This window comes from Podarcis vaucheri (assembly GCF_965113315.1).
Source record: "Podarcis vaucheri genome assembly, chromosome: 10".
NCBI lineage: Eukaryota > Metazoa > Chordata > Lepidosauria > Squamata > Lacertidae > Podarcis > Podarcis vaucheri.
In genome coordinates this window covers 58452776-58470517 of record NC_138748.1, presented here as the reverse complement: position 1 = coordinate 58470517, position 17742 = coordinate 58452776, and the positions used below count along the sequence as shown (strand labels likewise).

General features: G+C 45.1%; 1 protein-coding gene across 1 annotated transcript in view; it reads right to left on the bottom strand.

Annotated features, from left to right (window-relative positions):
• The window catches only part of CALD1 (caldesmon 1), a 196279-nt gene that overhangs the window by 4873 nt on the left and 173664 nt on the right, over positions 1-17742 (bottom strand). The window contains exons 7-12 of the mRNA XM_082241240.1: positions 14862-15022; positions 11289-11550; positions 8948-9088; positions 3651-3694; positions 3473-3551; positions 1774-1911 (exon numbers count right to left, since the gene is read on the bottom strand). Of these exons, the coding sequence (XP_082097366.1) occupies positions 1774-1911; positions 3473-3551; positions 3651-3694; positions 8948-9088; positions 11289-11550; positions 14862-15022 (825 nt within the window). The remainder of the gene's footprint in view (positions 1-1773; positions 1912-3472; positions 3552-3650; positions 3695-8947; positions 9089-11288; positions 11551-14861; positions 15023-17742) is intronic.

The following is a 17742-nucleotide window of genomic DNA, read 5'->3' as shown; positions in this document are numbered from 1 at the left end:
TAGGAGCCTCCATAAGGGAGCAGTTTCCAGAGGAAGAACAGCGAGCTGAGAGAGTGTCTGCTTGCCATCAGGGGCGTTTGGTTTTACTTCACAGGGGAGTTGCTGCCATGGGGATAAAGTGTATGCTTATTCTAATGAGCTGAACAGAGTGAAAGATTATGAGGCATGGGAGTGTGGAGAGTTTGTGTATGAACTGAACAGTGCTTAGTTGTTGTTGGTTTGCTGCTATTTTGTTAATATTTTGTTAAAACAACTACCAGACTTTTAGAAGACATCTGAAGGCAGCCCTGTTTAGGGAAGCTTTTATGTTTGACATACTATTGTATTTTAAAATTTTGTTGGAAGTTTCCCAGAGTGGCTGGGGAAACCAGCCAGATGGTGGGGTATAAATAAATTATATTATTATTATTATTATTATTATTATTATTATTATTATTATTATATTATTTATATATTTTCTATATATTTAGAATGCTGCACTGATTTGTTAATCACATAATACGACTTTTGCTTTTATTGTGATGCTTAGCTTATTTTTTAGCTGGTGCTATGTTGTTTTACGAACGCTGTGCTGATTTGCTAGTAACATGACGTTTGCTTTATTGCAATGTTTAGCTCATTTCTTAGTTGCAGCCTTGTTAAGGTCTTTTTATAGATTGCAATTGTTCTACTGATGATTCGTTAATTATTCTGCATGATTTATGCTGCGTTTGTGATGTTCTGTGATGTTACTTCTTGTTTGTTAGCCACTTTGGGACTCCTTCCAGTGAAGAGCAGCGTAGAAATATAATAAATCGTATCTCAAGCCTGTGTTTTGCAACTTCACGGAAGTGGTGGGCTTTGGGTGATGTGTCCTCAAAACGTAGAGCAGATGCTGTAGTCTAGGGGGCTGTGCAATGGAGAGCCCCCATTGCCTTTTAGATGCAGAGTGCAAGGTTAAGATCATAAGGAGAGTCCTGCTGAATTAGGCCAGTGGCCCATCTAGTCCTCCGGAAAACAATCTCTCAAATGACCTGTTGATGGCACTTTACCATTGTACTGCTGAGAGTGTATTAACTTATGGTCTGTTTGTGTGTGGTTTGGGAGCTGCACGGTCAGGGGAAAAACAATGCCGTCCAGGGTTGTAAAGACTGCGGAGAGAATAATTGGGTTCACTCTTCCCACCTTGGATCAAATCTATGCTGCTAGGTGCCATAAGGAAGCTGCAGAGATAGTGCAGGATAGTGCGCACCCCAGAAATGATCTCTTTCAGCTTCTGCCTTCTGGAAGAAGGTACAGGGTTATAAAGAGTAGGACTAGCCGCCTGAGAAACAGTTACTACCCAAATGCGATTTTGGTTTTAAACGCAGTGTAAGGAGTATATTGTATTAAAAATGGGGTATCAGAGTTTTTAGGGGGCTAACCAGGTTGGGATAGCTGGGATAGCAGGCTTGTTGGGTTTTGAATGTTTTGTGTAGATTTTTCATTTTCGTTGTTCTGTATGGGACAATGACATTAAAGATTATCGTATTGCACCCGGTTCTCACAGTGGTCGGCAGCCAGGTGCCCCTGGGAATCCTGCAAGCAGGACCTCAATGCAACACCCCTCTTCCCACTTGGGATTCTCCATCCATCAGCAATGCCTAATAGACATGGACCAGCGAAGGTTTCCACTGCCCCAAGCCCTGCAAAAAGTGGTCCTAACCATCTTTTCCTCCCTTGCCTTGACCGCTATCTGGAATCAGAGCAGAGGAGCTTAAACGTGTGCATGACTTCAAAGGGGGGAACACTTACCTTATTGGGTGTCCCCGTGCCAGAAGGTGACGAGAACACGTTGCCTTTTTCCCACATGCTTTTGATGTTTCGGACTCCCTCGGCAGGAACAGGGAGGTCAGAGGCTGCTGGCTTGGCGGCCTTTGCAGCTTTGGTGCCCTGCAGGAAGAAGCCAGTCAGTCTCCAGGCCAAAACAGATGTTCCTTCCATTGCATAGTGAGTAGCTATGATTTTTCCTGGTATGTCCCACGGAGGACCTTACGGTCTTCAAACAAAAACATCTTGGAGGCCCCGGGCCACAGGGAGGTTACGCTGGCCTTAACCAGAGCCAGGGCTTTTTCGGCTGTGGCCCCTCTGGTGGAACGCTCTGTCACAAGAGACTAGGGCCCTGCAGGACTTCTTTCCGCAGGGCCTGCAAGACAGAGCTGTTCCACCAGGCCTTTGGCCAAGGCACAGTCTGACCCCCTCCTTTGGTAACCCTCACAGAACTCTAGCCCAATGGTTGCCATCAATTTGATTTGAAATTATTTTAGAATGCTGTGTTACTTTTATTGTTGTTAGCCACTCTGAGCCCAGCTTCGGCTGGGGAGGGCGGAATATAAATTTATTATTATTATTATTATTATTATTATTATTATTATTATTATTATTATTAAATTCCATTTGCAGAGGGATCTATGGTGCACCAGTGGGAGGGGTTTTCCCTAAGCACCACAGCCATGTTGGGGGCAGGGGAGCACTTTGCTATGAATGCTGCTGGGGAGAGAAAAATTAAATCTACTCTTGAGTGGTCATCCAGGGATTTGAGGCAAAGTGGCATCAGTATGTGGACAACACTCACTTCTGTTTTTCTGCACCATTTATGTTAGGGAAAGCTGTGCAGTTGCTTGTTTAGTGTCTGGAGGTGGGGATGCAGAGGGAGGGAACTGCATCCAGCCATAGGGTCATGTGTGTGGGAGTGCCCAGCTGCCAATCATCAGACACCATGCGATTCTAATTCACATGCTGAGGCTACAAAGGGAGAACTGAGAATATGTTCTAAGTATGCTTCTGATCCTTCCTTTGCAGTCACTGCTTGAATTCAAAAATAAGCTGCAGCTGCAAAGATTCTCCCTCTAAGGATGCTTTCAGTTCTTCCTTTCCAGCTTAAAGTTACAGTATTCAAGCACTTGGAGAATAACCAAGATTTCAACAAAAGGGACTGGGAGGGAGTGGCTGAGTTCAGACATAACATAAAACCGTGGATTGTGCTAACCATAGTTAAGAACCCACACCGTGGTTTGCTCTTCCAAACAAACAATAGGCAAACCATGGTTGTGAGCTGCTGGCCTGCCTCTGTTTCCCATTCGCTCAGCACACAAATTCTGAAGTCCCCTCCCATCTTCCTGGTGCAGCAGCCTCTTGAGGCTGAGCATTGGCCCTAACTATGGCTTTCAGTAATCTGTAGATTCACATGCTACATGAAACTGTGGTTAGTACAAGCTGTTCTTTACAAACCAGCTTCAGGCTGAGATTTCTGTTTTGGGTTTATTGACACTAAGCACAGGTTTGTAGGCAGACTTTGGTTCAGATGTTTAACCAATTTCACTAAGCAAACCATGGTTTTGTGTTTCATCCAAGTTTACTCTTTCCTGGGCCTGAAGCCCCAAGTACATTTTCTGGGCCTTTCCAGCAGGCAAGCAGAAGAACCCAATACATCCTGAAGCTGCAGTAATCTCACCTCAATTGCACTAGTGTACTGCTCCAACCTGCTGTCTATCTTGGAGACGACTGGAGTTGTGTGGGTAGGTTTCATTCCACTATGTAAAAAAATTAAATAAATGAGGGGGAAAGTTACTCCCTATTGCTGGGCCCCGAATTTTTACAATGCTCTTGTTGCTACAGCAAGGGTCTTTTACCTCTTTTGGGCAGATTTGTTCAAGAACTCTGCACGTTCTTCTATCTAGAAAAGAAGAAAAAAGTCAAGTAAAATAAAATTCAAGGTTTACAAAGGCAACAGAGCCTGGTGAAAAGAGAAGAAGCTGAGCGATCAGCAAAGATGCACTAAACAAAACAGTAGCACAACACACAACACCACCGCAACAAGATGAGGTGACCATGGAGGGGAAGGAACTCATGGCTAGTTAGGACCTCCTGTGGATTCTGCAGTTCTGAAAGCATGGGAGTCTCTTAGAATCATATACTTGCAGAGCTGGAAGGGACAATTAAAATATGCAGTAAAACAAACCCAAACAAACCCAGTAACTCCCTCCCACAAGCACATTTAAAAGGAGATATCTGGGATCTTCGTGCCGAATAATCCAGCGTGCAAGGAGTAATTGCACGCCGGGTAATTCACTTGCATGATAATGTCTGACTGCAGAATCGGAGCACCTGAACTGTTGCTCAGATTGGAAGTTTGGGGTTGCAGATGGCCACAAACACAGTGTGCTTTTCACCGCCACAAGATGGCAATGTAACACAGAGAGAAGGATATAAAGGTCAAGGGACCCCTGACCATTAGGTCCAGTCGTGACCAACCCTGGGGTTGCGGCGCTCGTCTCACTTTGTTGGCTGAGGGAACTGGCGTACAGCTTCCGGGTCATGTGGCCAGCATGTCTAAGCTGCTTCTGGCGAACCAGAGCAGCGCACGGAAACGCCGTTTACCTTCCCGCCAAAGTGGTACCTATTTATCTACTTGCACTTTGACGTGCTTTCGAACTGCTAGGTTGGCAGGAGCAGGGACCAAGCAACAGGAGCTCACCCCATCATGGGGATTCGAACTGCCGACCTTCTTATCAGCAAGTCCTAGGCTCTGTGGCTTAACCCACAGCACCACCCACGTCCCTTGTCTTACTGCAGAATTGGAGCACCTGAACTGTTGCTCAGATTGGAAGTTTGGGGTTGCAGATGGCCTCAAACGCAGTGTGCTTTTCACCGCCACAAGATGGCAACGTAACACAGAGAGAAGGATACAGCTCCCCTACAAATCCCTCAATTCTCTCCCTCTTTCAACCCTTCTCAGGGTTGTTTCAAAAATCATGTATTTCCAACAAGGATAATAGTATTTCAACATAGTGGGGAAAATATACAAGCCACATGTCTAGCAACCACATATAGTTACTTGTTTTAATCCACATGTATGCGCTAGAAAGCCATGGCTGAATGCAGAGAAACATTTGCATATGCAATCAGAACGTAACAATAATTTGCACACTCTCAGTGCTTTTTGTATCTACATCTATATCTCTATGGGAACTTCCTTGTGAGGAAATCGATCACATCTGAAATGGCCAGCCATTTTGCTCTTCTTGTCTGGCTGGTATTATTTGCCCTCCTCTGCGCTTATATATTCATGTTTTTCTTTAATTGAGGATCACTAAGAGATACCTGCTTGGAGAATGATAAACATGGCAGTATGCTTTTCTGTCAGACCACCCAGTTTATAGGGATCCTTGAGGAATTCAATAATTCCAGCATGGACAGACCTGACTGCACATCCCAGATTAATTTGCAGACTGGAATTTAGCAATTCATCCGATTCCTTTACTCTCTGGATGTCCCATATTTTGCCACAAACACGCATACACACCAAGGTTTTAAATGTGCAATTTGAGAGAAAACACTTTCTGAGAGAAAATGCATTTAAAATAATCAGCTAAATGCACGTTTTTGTGCATTTAAAAATAATAATCATAGCTTAAGGCGGAAACAAGACAGAACAGACTTGTGAGTGAATCCATGCAAAAGTAAAATGGACTGGAAGCCAATGGATTAAATCTCTACTCCAGAGGTGAATAACCTGTGATCAATCTCCAGATGAAGCTGAAAGACAACTTCCACTGTTGCAAATCATTGGCTATGCTGGCTGAAGCTGCTGGGAGTTGTAGGTCAGCAGCACATGGAAGGTCACAGATCAATCACGGCATGGGAGCCCTTTTCCTCCCCAAGGGCCGCATTTCCTAGTGAGGAACTTTCTGGGGGCCACATGCAGGTGGAGGAAGCAGAGCCAAGTATGGACAGAGCAGCAGGTTTGAATCTCTATCTTTGTACAGTAGGTTATGTTTTAGCAATAGCGCAGTTGGTAGAGCATGAGACTCTTAATCTCAGGGTTGTGAGTTTGAGTCCCATGTTGGGCACACTAAAAATTTTAGTCAAGAGATTGTAAGGCTTCTGTCCACACGAACCTGCACAACTGCTAAGGTTTTCCTCCGGGGCTCTTGCTTTAAGAAGTATGATGGGTATCAGTAACTCAGGAGAGGGCCTTTTTAGTTGCAGCACCCCAAGTTTTTGGCTTCAAGGAAACACTGTTTTATCTGCCCAGGATTATTGTGATGCTGCGTTTTTTACATAACTTTTTAAATTGGTTTGCATCTCTACCTGCTGTTGGAGTTTTATGCTGTTTGCCTTTTGTGGTTTGTATTGTGTTTATTGTTGCTTGTAGTTTTTTTAATGGTTGGCTGATAAATGGGATGAACAAACAAACAAATTAAAAATTGCTTTGTAATTTGCAGGCTTGCACACTGGGGTCACCAACCTGGTGCCCTCTAGATGTTGCTGGACTAGAACACCTGACCTCCCCCCCCAAAAAAAAAAAAAAAAAATGGACCATGTTGGGTGGGGCTGATGGGAGTTGGGAGTCTGACAACCTCTGGAGGGAACTACATTGACTGCCCCTGGCCTATAAAAAATGGGAGAAAGAAAATGTATTTGAAGGAGTTGATCAAGCTGAGCACAAGATCATTCACAAGAAAACAGATGTCACTGCACAACACCAGCATGCTCACGACTTAGAAATGTTATAGGCACATACGGTAAACAGAATTACAAAATAGATCTGTAAAACAAGACAGAAAGCAGGAGAGATCTGTAAAAACAAGCAGCAATCTGTAAAACAAGACATCAAAAGCAGAAGGTGTTATGATCTCTCTAAATCCAAATTCCAAACCCAGCCAGTTTCCTTCTCTCTCAGTCTGAATTTTACATCCTGTTCAATCTAAAACTATAGGGTTTAATGCACTGTCCTTTTAATATCAGCGGCAAAACTCTTGTTGCTGTTAATGGTTCTGTGCAGCAGAGACAGATTTCTGTTTTGAGTGTAAGCAACACACACATGCCAGGATTCACAAGGCAGCACATAAGAATCTTCCTCTGGGAAGCATCAGCAATGAAAAAGAACAACAGTAACAGTAAAACCTACTCTGCAGCTTCCTATTTTTTATTTTTATTTTTTTGAGGAAGCCCAAAGTCAACTCCAGATGTAGATTAAGCTGAGAATGAAGAGAACCGGTCAGGGAAGGGCAATATCTCCTTTCCAAATTTGTCGGAATCTACAAACAGTACTTATGAGAGCCCATCTAGATGAGCATTTTCCGTTTCAATTAAAACAGCTCTGCAGGGTCTTGCACACAGAATCCCACCGAACATCTGCTATCAGATCCTCTAAAGCAGTAGCAGATGACATGGAGCATCACGCCCCTGGCCACCTTCTGGCCGAGTGGCTGCTGTGTACTGGGATGAAGGGCGAGGCAGGCATGAAGTAGGTGCAGTGCAAACATGCCAGCAGGAGTGCTGCTTTGGCTCTGCCAGCCCATCTGCACAGCCCCGACCTCGCCCTCTCCATCCTAGTATGCAGCAGCAACTCAGCTGGCGTAAGGTTGGGTGAGTGGCATAGCCCAACTCTGCTGTCCACTGCTGCTTCTAAGCTTGAGAAACTGGAGATAGCAGGGACTGAGACCTTCTGCATGAAAAGCACGTGCTTTGCCACTGAGCTATGATCTCTTACGATTGTCTGATGAGGCCTTGTAGGTGGTGCTGCCACGAGTGGCTGTCCAGTTGGCACTGACCCGTAACTGACCTGAGAGCCAGTGTGGTGTAGTGGTTAAGAGCGGTAGACTCGTAATCTGGGGAACTGGGTTCGCTTCTCCGCTCCTCCACATGCAGCTGCTGGGTGATCTTGGGCTAGTCACACTTCTTTGAAGTCTCTCAGCCCCACTCACTTCACAGAGTGTTTGTAGTGGGGGAGGAAGGGAAAGGAGAACGTTGGCCGCTTTGAGACTCCTTCGGGTAGTGATAAAGCGGGATATAAAATCCAAACTCTTCAACAGGGTAGCAAATTCGGCAAGCAAAGCTTTTCTTCTTCTCATTGCTACATCCATGAAATATAGTTGGAGTCGCATAGTGATTTCATGCTCTTTATTGCAGCTCGTAAAACAGTGAATGAATCCCCCTCCGCAAAAAACCTCTGGCTTTATATTTTATATTTACACAATGGGTCCTGTCTGATTCTGCTTCCCTCCTAGAGCCCGATTGGTCTTCTCCTGCAAGCCAATCAGTTGTTGCATTCTAGGATCCTACTTGCCTATTGTTCTAGGATCCAAGCTTAGTACATAACGCCCCACATGCTGCTGCTGTTGATGGTGGTGGGAGAATACTTCGTATCTTTTTGGTCACAAAGCACAGAGCACCAAAACACACACACACACACAAGTTGGGAACCTTATTCCCGGAGGGTCGAGCTCAAGACAGAACCTTGAGCAGTAAAGACTTTGCAGAGTTATAAAGCAAAAGCGTTTATTTGAATGTGGCCTGGACACTCCCTCCAAAAACTAAATAAGGGAGGTGGGATGCAGCCAAACCATACCTTTAAACAGAGGCGGTGTCTTGCGCCCAAGAGGGGGTTTGGAGAGCGCATGGCCCCCTCAACATCAAGGGGGCTTGGCACCCTGCCAGCAGATCTTGAGGGGGCTGAAGACCCCTCTGCCTTCAGGAGTCAGTGCACCTGTCTTCAAAGCACATTCAGCAAACATTTAAAGCATCTTGCTTCCATCAAAGAATTGCGGGAACTGTAGCTTGTTAAAGGTGCTGGCAATCATATAGGCCTGTGAAGAGAAAACTTCCTTCTGCCCAGGATGTGGCAGAAGGAAGCTATGTGCTTTAAATGTGTTGAAAGTGCTTTAAGTATGATCTGACCGTCATGCTGGAGTGAGCCAATAGGCAAGGCCTGTACTGTTGCTTTGAATTTTTGTATAGCAATCAGAATTTTTAGATGCTATCAGCAGAACCAAGGAAGAGGAAAAGGCATTATTTCCACACCTACTTCGCAAGTGAAATAGGGGATACATTTCATCAAACCTGGATTACGGACACTAGGAGCCAGCTGAAATTCCTCCTTGACCTGCAATTAACCCTCCATATGGACCCAAGGAAGCCTTACCTTGAGAGAGGAACCTTTTGGGGTGAAACATTTGAACGGCTTCTTGTCTTCACTCTGGGCTTCCTCGGGCATCTTCTGGCGTTTCTCGGCAGCTTCCGCCCTTCTCCTCTCAATTTCTTCCTTCAGCCGCCTCTTCTCTTCCTACCAAACTCACAATATGTAGTGAATGAGTAGCTTGTAGCTCATTTTCATGTTTACGTCTCTCTCTCACACACACACACAAATTCAGGACAGCAGTTAACACAGCTGCTTCAGCAAAGCCACCGCTAGAGTGTGGCGCAATACAATGGAGGAACAGCATAAATCTATATATCAATGGAAAGATAATCTAATGAAGAATGTAATGCAATGAAGTTTGTTCAGTTATCAGTATTCTATCAAACGTTATATCCAAATAACCAGAAAAAAGGAAGCACAATTTGCTTGGGATGATATGCAGCCGCTTTCCTTCATTTGAATGTAGCCAATGAGCATGAGTGTTTAGAGAGCCAATCAGGTGTCATCTTGTTTTGGCAATGATCCAATCAGGTCACAGTAGGATTCAGCTACTGATGTTATGTACCAGAGCTGAGAGGAGGACATTTGTCAGTGTGTTGTGTGATTGCTATCAAGTTGGTTGGGGTTTTTTGTTTTGTTTATTTTGTTTTTTGGTTCTTTCATTTAGTGAGCTTGTATAACATAATAAAATTAAAGAAATGGCGCAAAGAGTTGGCTGTGCACCCAAAAAGTGATGTAAACTAGTACTGTTAAGTGAACAAGGCTACAGTTATGAAGAAATTAGAAGAAAAATTGGTGGGAACTTAACGAAAGGTGGCATTTCTATACTAGTGTATACAGGCATCCATGAAGACAGGAGTCAGGCTACAGTGGAAACTGCACTTCCTTTAATATTGTTGCAATCACACATACACAATAAAAATTAAGACCTAAGGACAAACCCCGATAGATCACACCAGAGGATTATCTAAGTCTGGCAAGCATCTTTCAAGGACTGAGGCTGTGGCAGTGGCGTAGCGTGGGTTGTCAGCACCCGGGGCAAGGCAAGTAATTTGCGCCCCCTAACCCATGGATTTGTGCCCCCTAACCAGTGGATTGCGCCCCCTAACCCTAACCCCCAGATGTTGCGCCCGGTGTGGCTGGCCCCCCCTGCACCCCCCATGCTACGCCACTGGGCTGTGGGCCCAGCCTGAAGTGGCTGTTCAGAGCACTGATTGGTTAGGAGAATGTGACATCACAAAGCACTTTCTCTGTTCTTGCAGGGGGTTCATCTAGATGACCCTTGGGGTCCCTTCCAACTCTACGATTCCATGATTCTCCACAGAGCAGTTTTTCAATTTAAAAGCAAACAATTGGGATCTATCCGTTCCTACCCCTGCGGTAAATTTCTGTATCTTCCCCACACCCAACTAGAACTGTAGCAAGGGAACAGAATTCCTGACCGTCCTGTGGCACAACAGTAAAAAAGGCAGGATAATCCATAGATTGCAAGTATAACTTAGGAAGAGAAGAACTCATTTCATTGTTTTATTATTTTGTAAGCTGCTTTGAGGAAGTTGTTGCTGTTGCTTACAACTGAGCGGTGTGCAAATTTGGTGAAATAAGTAATGAAACGAACCAACAATATTGCAAGCTTTGAAAGAGCACCTCGTACAATGCAATTATCTCTTGAGAGGAGTATTTCCCTTAAAGTGTATTTCAATATTAGTCACTGGTTGCCTCATTTTTTGGAATGTGCTGCTGTCTTTCGTTAAAGCCATAGGGTTTTAGGAGCTAGACGCTTAGTTTTAAAAGGCAATTACCCTCCGTTTAAAGAGCTTATTCCAAACCAGATTTTTCCATTAAAGTAAGTCTGAGTCACAACACCACCAGAAGGATCTTTGCCAAAGGAACAGAGCAACCTAATTCAGAGATGTACAACCAGAAGCTAGGCACAATTCTTAGGTCCAATTGAGATATTTACCCAAACCAATGATCCTGTTCTTATGGGAGAAAGCTGGGCAATTCATCCCACACCATGCTCGGGATATAGTGTGCAATGCCACTGCTCTACAAAGACACCCATGCACACAGAGGGTCAAAGTGCCTACCCTTTCCCTGTCAATCAGCATAGACAAAACTTATGTAGATGCACTAGTGGAATCTCTCCATATGAGGCAGTTTCCTCCATCAACCACAACAATGTTCTGAATGCATCAGGCTTTATCAACCTTGGCCCTCCAGACGTTTTGAGACTACAATTCCCAGCATCCCTGACCACTGGTCCTGCTAGCTAGGGATCATGGGCGTTGTAGGCCAAAAACAAGGCTGAGGAAGCCTGGAATATACATCAAGCAGCTATTACCTCCTCCCGAGTTTTTCTTTCTGCCTCCTCCTTCTTCTTCTTCTGCTCCTCCTCTTCCAGAATCTTCCGGCGCTCTTCGCGCTTCTTCTTCAGCTCCTCCAGCTCCACGGCTGCCTCCTGTTGTTTCTGTTTCATCTTCTCGAACTCTTCGCTCTCGTTTTCGCCTCGGCGACGGCGCAGCTCCTCCACCCGCTTGCCAGCCTCCACGTGGGACACTGGCTTGGCTTCTTCAGAATCTGGGGTGGTTTTGAGGCCTGGGCGGCTGGGAGAGAAAGAAGCAAGCGACAGTGAGGAAGAGTATTATGTAGCTTGTTGGGATTGGCACTATGAGGCTCAATCTAGAAATGATGCAAAATGGATGGCAGAGACCGCTGTACCCTGAACTGGACCACTTCAGAGTGCAGAATGGGGTGTCGTAGCTTTCAATTCTCTTGTACATTTTTTAAAAAACTCCCTCAATATAATAAACCAGCACATCAGGGAGAATGTTTCTTGCCTAGCTCTCTCCCCAGTATGAAAGTATACTATGCAATTTTTACACGATAGAGCACTGTAAATAAAACTCTGCCGCTTGCAGTCTGAAGTCCGGACACTGAGTTCCAGCTCCGAGGGCCTTCTGGTGGTTCCCTCACTGCAAGACGTAAAGCTACAGAGAACTAGGCAGAGGGTCTTCTCGGTGGTGGTGCTCGCCCTGTGGAATGCCCTCCCATCAGATGTCAAGGAAATAAACGACAATCTGACTTTTGGAAGACATCTGAAGGGATGTCTTCCCTGTTTAGGGAAGTTTTTAGTGTTTGATGTTTTATTGCTTTTTATTATTATTATAAACATTCTGTTGGGAACCACCCAGAGTGGCTGGGGAAACCCAGCCATATGTGTGGGGAATAAATATATTACTATTATTATTATTAATTATTTTATATATATGTATGGAAGTGAGAGCTGGACCATAAAGAAGGCTGATTGCCGAAGAATTGATGCTTTTGAATTATGGTGCTGGGGGAGACTCTTGAGAGTCCCATGGACGCAAGAAGATCAAACCTATCCATTCTGAAGGAAATCAGCCCTGAGTGTTCACTGGAAGGACAGATCCTGAAGCTGAGGCTCCAATACTTTGGCCACCTCATGAGAAGAGAAGACTCCCTGGAAAAGACGCTGATGTTGGGAAAGATGGAGGGCACAAGAAGAAGAGGACAACAGAGGACGAGATGGTTGGACAGTGTTCTCGAAGCTACCAGCATGAGTCTGACCAAACTATGGGAGGCAGTGGAAGACAGGAGTGCCTGGCGTGCTCTGGTCCATGGGGTCATGAAGAGTCAGACACAACTAAATGACTAAACAACAACAACAACAACAACAACTATTATTATTAATATTAATATTAATATTATTATTTGGTAGAATCCAGAATTCTACCAGCTCGTTCTGTTTTAATGGGAAGACTGGTCTTCACTTAAGCTTCAGGGAATCATAGCATGATATTTTCCCTGGTGCTCTCTGAAGCATGTGGCTACGGAGGAAAATTCCTTTTCAGTGGTGGCAGCCTTGACTTTGGAATGGTTTTTGCAGGCAGCCGCATCCAGCACCTATTTTGATGGCACTTCGGCACCAGGCAAAAATCCTCTTTATCGGGCCTTTTATCCTTACCTGTTTTACCTCTGCTGCTGCACTTATGCTGCCCTCCTTAGACTTGCTGCTTTTAGAAGAAGAAGAGTAGAAGAGTAGAAGAGTTTGGATTTGATATCCCGCCTTTCACTCCCCTTCAGGAGTCTCAAAGCGGCTAACATTCTCCTTTCCCTTCCTCCCCCACAACAAACACTCTGTGAGGTGAGTGGGGCTGAGAGACTTCAAAGAAGTGTGACTGGCCCAAGGTCACCCAGCAGCTGCATGTGGAGGAGCGGAGATGCGAACCCGGTTTCCCAGATTACGTGACTACCGCTCTTAACCACTACACCACACTGGCCCTCTCTTTTAATATAGTCTATGCATGTTTTTAATTGTTCTCATTACGTTTCTGAATTATTTATTTTTTGCAAGCTGCCTTGGGTATTTGTTTGTCGGGTATGGGGAGAAAATATATAACCGTTTCATTGCATCTGAGAACGTGCGGTGAATCTGGGCAGATCGTAAGAGTAAGAGAAACGAGGTTCTGCCGCTGGCTCTTGAGCTGTGTTTCTCACGTGGTCAAAGTGAGCTCTCTCGCCCTGCTGTCTGAAATGTCCCAGTCCCGAGGCAAGTTTCTCTAGAGAACTTTCCTGCTAGCCGGGGGGGGGGCAGAGAATGAAGCCAGCAAAATCCCCCTCAAGGCAAAACCCTGCCGACATTCAGATCATGTGAATGTCAACCTACACCAAATCTGGGGCATTTGCTGCAACGTTTAATTGTTTATAACCTGATTTATTTATTTATTTACTTTTAATTTCACTTGATTTATATACCACCCTCCATCAGACGATCTCGGGGCAGTTCACAAGGTAAAAACACGAGATCAAAAGCACAAATAAATAGTTGGAACAGAAACACACTTGAAAGGCTGTAGAATATTCATCGGCCAAAGGCCTGATCGGAAAGGAATGTTTTCACCTGGCACCTAAAGATATACAGTGAAGGTGTCAAGTAAACCTCCCTGGGGCGAGTATTGCACAAACGGGGAGCCACTGCAGAAAAGTCCCCCTTGCCACCTTCCAGATCTCTTGTGGAGGAGGCACACAAACAAAGGACTCAGATGATGAATACAGAGTCCAGGTCAGTTTATATTGTGAGAGACAGACCTTCCACCCCACCTTTCCTCCAAGATAGCACATATACTCCCCCCCCCCCATTTTATCCTCACAACAACCCCGTGGCTGAGGTTAGGCTAAGAGGTAGAGACAGACTTTTAGAAAACATCTGAAGGCAGCCCTGTTTAGGGAAGCTTTTAATGTTTGATGCATTACTGTATTTTAGTATTTTGTTGGAAGCCGCCCAGAGTGGCTGGGGAAGCTCAGCCAGATGGGCGGGGTATAAATAATAAATTATTATTATTATTATTATTATTATTATTATTATTATTATTATGCCATGAGCTTCACAGCTGGATGGGCCTATCTGGTCCTAATCTAACACTCGAACCGCTTCACCACATTGGCAGACTCCAGCTCTTATAGCTAACTCACCGCTTACCTTTTAATTTCCTAAAGGATAAACACTGCAGGCAGAAGCACCACGCCAACGTCGCTGCCCTGTGCAAATTGCCCAGTGCTTCACAGAGTAAACTGTGCAAGATTAAACTTTTCAGGACTCAGCTAAAGCCATGCAGGAGGCTAGACTTCAGGGCATTTCACTGCACTATTGACCTAACTGTTGTACTTGTTGCCAATGGGGCAGAGAAATCATGGGGAACGAGAACGGGAACGCTAGCCAACAGAGGATTTATATACAAATTGCAGATTAACAGGTTGGCGAGAAACCCTTTCAAGGCTCCCGTGTAAAAATGGCTTCTGTCTTTCCTACAGCACAGTTCATCCTGTTGCAGCCAAGACCCATTAAAGGGCCCGAGTATAAACACTGCCCCCTTACGAGTGTATCTCTTACCTAAAAGCATTTTCCGTATGCTTAAGTTTGTGGGCAGGGAGTTCCTGGAAACGCTCCCCGTTCTGTGGCTTCGAGTCCGGAAATCCCTTCTTGCGATCCCAACCGGGCTTAGCCTCTTCTTTGGGTGCTTTGTCCCTGATCAGCTTGCTGTCTTTTATCTGCTAGGGAGACATTGCGAAAATGAACCAATTACATCCTAGCACCCCAGAGGAGAGGCATCCCTCTCCTGCTTTCAGCAAGCAGATGATGAGCCATTAATCTTCTGCAGATGTTTTGCAGCAGGAGAACTTGTGGTCTGCCAGATGTTGCTGGGCTCCAGTCAGCCCCATCCAGCCATAGCCAATGGTCAGGGGTGATGAGAGCTATAATCCAACAACATTTCAAGGGCCACAGTTTCCTGATCCGTGTTTTGCAGCGGCTCTTACAACAGGTGCGGGGAACCCAGGACCCTCCAGATGCTGCCGAACTACAAATCTCAGCATCCCACGCCATTGGCCATGCTGGCTGGGGATGGTGGGAGCTCAGCAAGAGGGATTCATCACAAGTCTACCAAGCTGGAGTAACTGGAAGGAAGATCAACCCCCTTCCCCCCACTATTGGCCATGGACAATCCTGTTCCTGCACAAGTCCATTTAGGCAGTGCTGAAAGTTCTCCCCAACCCTGCAAAATCCAGAGCAGGTCAGGACAAAGAAAAGGCTTCACAAAACTGCACCTTGACTCAACTTTTTCCACCAGCACCACCATGTATTTTATACTTCTGGTGGAAGCAATAATAACCAACTCCACAGCCTCAGCTGCTGTTTGCCACATTTTTTTTCCTCCTAGCATTCTCCGAGGAAGCACTGAATTCACTAAACAGTCACACCTCGGGTTACAGACGCTTCGGATTGTGTTTTTTGGGGTTGCGGACCGCTGAAACATGGAAGTACCGGAATGGGTTACTTCCGGGTTTCGGCGGTCGCACATGCGCAGAAGCGCTAAATTGCGCTTTGCGCATGCGCAGACACACCACTGCGGGTTGTGAATGTGCATCCCGCACAGATCACATTCGCAACCTGAGAGTCCACTGTAACTGGCTTTATGATGATGCTACAACCCATCAATAATGCCAGCCCCAACTTTGCTCTGTGCAAAAAGGATGGGGAAATTGGGGAGGCATTTCATCACATGCCCCTTGAAACTATAACTGGTCCCTGCTTTTTATTTTATTATTTATTAAATTTGCATACCACCCTGCATCCAGAAAAAAATATATACAAAACGAGAACATAAGATACCTAATGAACCAAAATAAAAACAAACCAATAACCCCACCTCCCATAAACACATTTAAAAAGGTCATAGGATGGGAGGAGAGGAATGTTTTTGCCTGGCACCTAAAGATATGTAATGAAGGCACCAGGTGAACCTCGCTGGGGAGAGCATTCCACAAACATTGGAGCCACCACAGAAAAGGCCTGCTCTTGTGTTGCCATCCTCCAGACCTCTTGTGGAAGAGCCACACAAAGAAGGGCCTCAAGGGAAGATGACGGTTCTTGCTCTGTGGGTTAGCCACCTGTGCTCAATGCCACAATTTGGATGTCCTGCTCCTGTCAAGGTGAGCCACTAACTCCTGTTCCCTGTGCCATACGCAGGTTATGGGTTTTAATGGCTTCAGGCTCACTCATGTAGGTGCAGACATGACTCCACCACACACAGAAAGCTGTTTTACATCAAGTCAAGACAACTGGTCTATCTAGCTCACTGCCAGTGCCTTCCCTGGATTTCAGACAGGGGTCTCTCTTCCCTGTCCTACCTGGAGTTGCCAGAGAATGAACCTGAGACTTTGTTCAAGCAAACCAGGTAGCCTGAGCTGCAGTCCTTCCCATATGCTTTGCACAAGCATATAAGTGGTTCTACTGCTCAGGTTGAGCTCCAATAGCAAAGCCAAGCCAAGTGGAGTTCTTCTCTTTCACTGTGCAATTCTTGGCCTTGTGATATTCTCAGCCAGATGCAACATCCTTGCAAAGTCCTTCCCACCCCAAACGGCATCATTTGGGATTAGCATCATTTATGTCCACGGCTGACAGCCTGACCCTACAGCACACTGAGTCATCATGCCTGGATGCTCACTGGAACCGTGCAGCATTAAAAAAACAAAAAACCTCTCTTCTGACACATAAGAGAAATTGTATTCTCAGGAAGAACATCAGTTAAACTAGCAGCCAAAGCAAACCTGAAATGGCAGTGAGCAAAAATGCAAATGTTCTCCCTTGACTCAACCGAGCAACCTTCACCATGCACAAATGCTAAAGTCTTTGAGAAAGGAATTTTGGAGATTGCCAAATATATTTGTAGGGGGGAGGTATGTCAAGATGGCTCTACTACACATTTATTCCAATTTCAGGGTCGGAAGGAAACCCAGACATACAACAACAAGGTGTTTCAACTGTTGCATCACAGCAGTTGCATCATTTGGGGGGGGGGGGTAGAATATTTCCCCAGCTTTCTCTCAATATTGATATTCAAGATGCACATAAAAAATACAATAACATTTTTTAAAAATCAATTAAGAGAAAAAGGACCCAGCCAAAATATAAATACAAAAGCTGGAAGCACTTCACTAATGCCACTAAACCAACCACCACCAGGCTGCAATATCCTCTAAAGCCCTCCTAAAAATATATAATAATAAAAATAATAATTAATGAATCAACCTTCTAGGAAACAGAGTGAACCACTTCAGAAATGCTCCCATCCCCACCAGAAACTGAGATTCCATCATGGAGGGCAGAACTCCAACCAAAATCTAGTAACACATGGTAGCTTTTGTAAGTTTGAGGCTGCAATTTTATAAACTTTGCAGGAGTAATGAACTCAATGGCACTTACTTATGAGAAG